This window comes from Rhododendron vialii, chromosome 9a, assembly GCF_030253575.1.
Source record: "Rhododendron vialii isolate Sample 1 chromosome 9a, ASM3025357v1".
Taxonomy (NCBI): domain Eukaryota; kingdom Viridiplantae; phylum Streptophyta; class Magnoliopsida; order Ericales; family Ericaceae; genus Rhododendron; species Rhododendron vialii.
Window position 1 is genome coordinate 15,248,683 of NC_080565.1, and position 1,989 is coordinate 15,250,671.

Genomic DNA, 1,989 nt, shown 5'->3' on the forward strand with positions numbered 1-1,989 from the left:
TTTGGGTAAAAGGAAAGTGAAGTAAAAACATGGTCTACGATGAGTCTAAGAAATGAACACAACGTTAGTCAAGTAAGGAATGTGGATTTGAATATTTGTTGGACTAAATGCATGGTCTAAGTGAAATTGTTGTTATTATGTTCTTACGTTCATAAGTTAAGGGTTAGAGGGTTTGGATAGTTCTATTGAGCTTTTTGGCTCACGGTGTTGCCTTTTTGGTGACCCTGGCATATTATACCGGTGGCGACGCGGGTATAATATGTCAGATCTCATAGATGAGCAGGGCGAGCTTTACACCTTGGAAGCCTTCGGAGCCGAGGAGCTAGCTGTGATGGAAGAACAAGCGGAGCTGTAGTTAGGAGCCTTAGTTTCCTTCCGTTTGTAATAAAAGTACTCCTTTTTATGTTTTTGTTGTAATAAAAGAGCCGGACTCAGCTTTTATTTCAATAAAATGTTTTATTTAACGTACCCAAATTTCGGGGCGTTACAGATTGACATTGCGGGGTGGTGGTTCAGCATTGTAAGCAGGGAGCGGGTTGACTTGCACATCAGGTTTTGGAGGTTTTATGGTTCGGTTATCCATGAGGTCTTGGATGTCATGGCGAAGATGCATGCAATGGTCTGTCTCATGCCCAATGTATTGATGATAAGCACATTGTTTGTTGGGGTCATGGTTTAGGCCGTAAGGCGGCTGAGGAGGCGGTTTGTTCAAGGGTTTGAGATGCCCTTGGCAGCTTAGAATGGTTAAGGCTTGGGAGAGAGTCATGTAAAGAGGGTTAAAGTTGCAGCGGAGGCAATTTGAATTTCAGGATGAGCTAGTTTGGAAAGGGTCCTGTGGTAAGGCTGGGTTAAGGGTGTTTACGGAGGCATGAGATATGCCGGCAGGAAAGGTTTTCTTGGGTAGAGGATGAGCTTCTTCTTTCCCAATGAGCCCCAACTTGATTCCATCCTCAATCTGTAGCCCAGTAGCATGCAGGCGTTTGAAATCGGTGATAGCATGAGTGTAGATATGCTTGAGATACTTGGGCTGCAGATTTTTGACAACTATCCTTACTTGATCTTCCTCAGAGGGGCAGTTCTTCATCTTAGTGGCTTTCTCTCTCCATCTTGCCACGAAGGTAGCAAAGTCTTCGTTCGACTCTTGCTTGGTCATCTCTAAATCTCGGGTGGTTAGTTCAATTTGAACATTGTATGCGTATTGCTTGACAAAAGCATTGGCAATTTGTGGCCAAGTTTGATAGTGCACAAATTCCAAAGTGAGAAACCAATCGAGGGCGCTTCCAGTGAGAGTCCTTTGAAACAATTGAGCAATGAGCTCATCACTCAAGCCCATGGGCTTCAAGGTGTTGATAACATGGTGAACATGCCTGGTAGGGTTACCAGTCCCATTGAACTTCTCAATATTTGGCATCTTGAATCGTTCAGGCAGTGGAGAATCTAGGAAAAGGAAAATCCTTCAAAGTCTAGAATTTGGTCCCCATGTGAACGAGCCAAAGCATGTTTGATTTCCTTGACTTGTTTGGCCAGTTCAAGATTTTCTGTCGTTACCACCTTAAGAGGATTCTCATCTTCTTCCTCGTCTTCTTTGTCCTCAACATCTCTTGTTGCTTTCTCAGCTAGCAAAGTAGTGATTTGAGCTTAGAGCTCAGCAATGATGACATTGTTGTCTGACATTGTTGAAATGGTGTAGGATAGGAGCTTGGCGAACTTTGGGGATTGGCAGACAATCGGGTTTGCTGAGAGGATGACCGTGAAAACCCAAGAAGTGATTGGGACCATTGCGGCGGAGGTGTTTTAACAGGTGATGACGACAGACGGGATGGCTACAAAGACTTCTATTTGGCATGGCTTCGGGTGTTGTAAGAGTATAAAACTAGCTGTGGTTGCTTTCTCGGTTTACCTATTGTGCCTGCTTAAAAGTAGAATACCTGCAAGTCAGTACTTGGCTGTATAGGGCTAGGATTTGGGCTGAAAATCCCAACCCTTCTG

The 1,989-nt window shown here is 44.1% G+C and overlaps 1 protein-coding gene across 1 annotated transcript; it reads right to left on the minus strand.

Moving 5' to 3' along the window:
* Positions 1–805: 805 nt before the first annotated feature.
* On the minus strand, positions 806–1,411 carry LOC131299660 (uncharacterized). Its single transcript, XM_058325241.1, has one exon. The coding sequence runs from the start codon at positions 1,409–1,411 to the stop codon at positions 806–808; it is 606 nt and encodes a 201-aa protein (XP_058181224.1).
* Between the last annotated feature and the right edge of the window lie 578 nt (positions 1,412–1,989).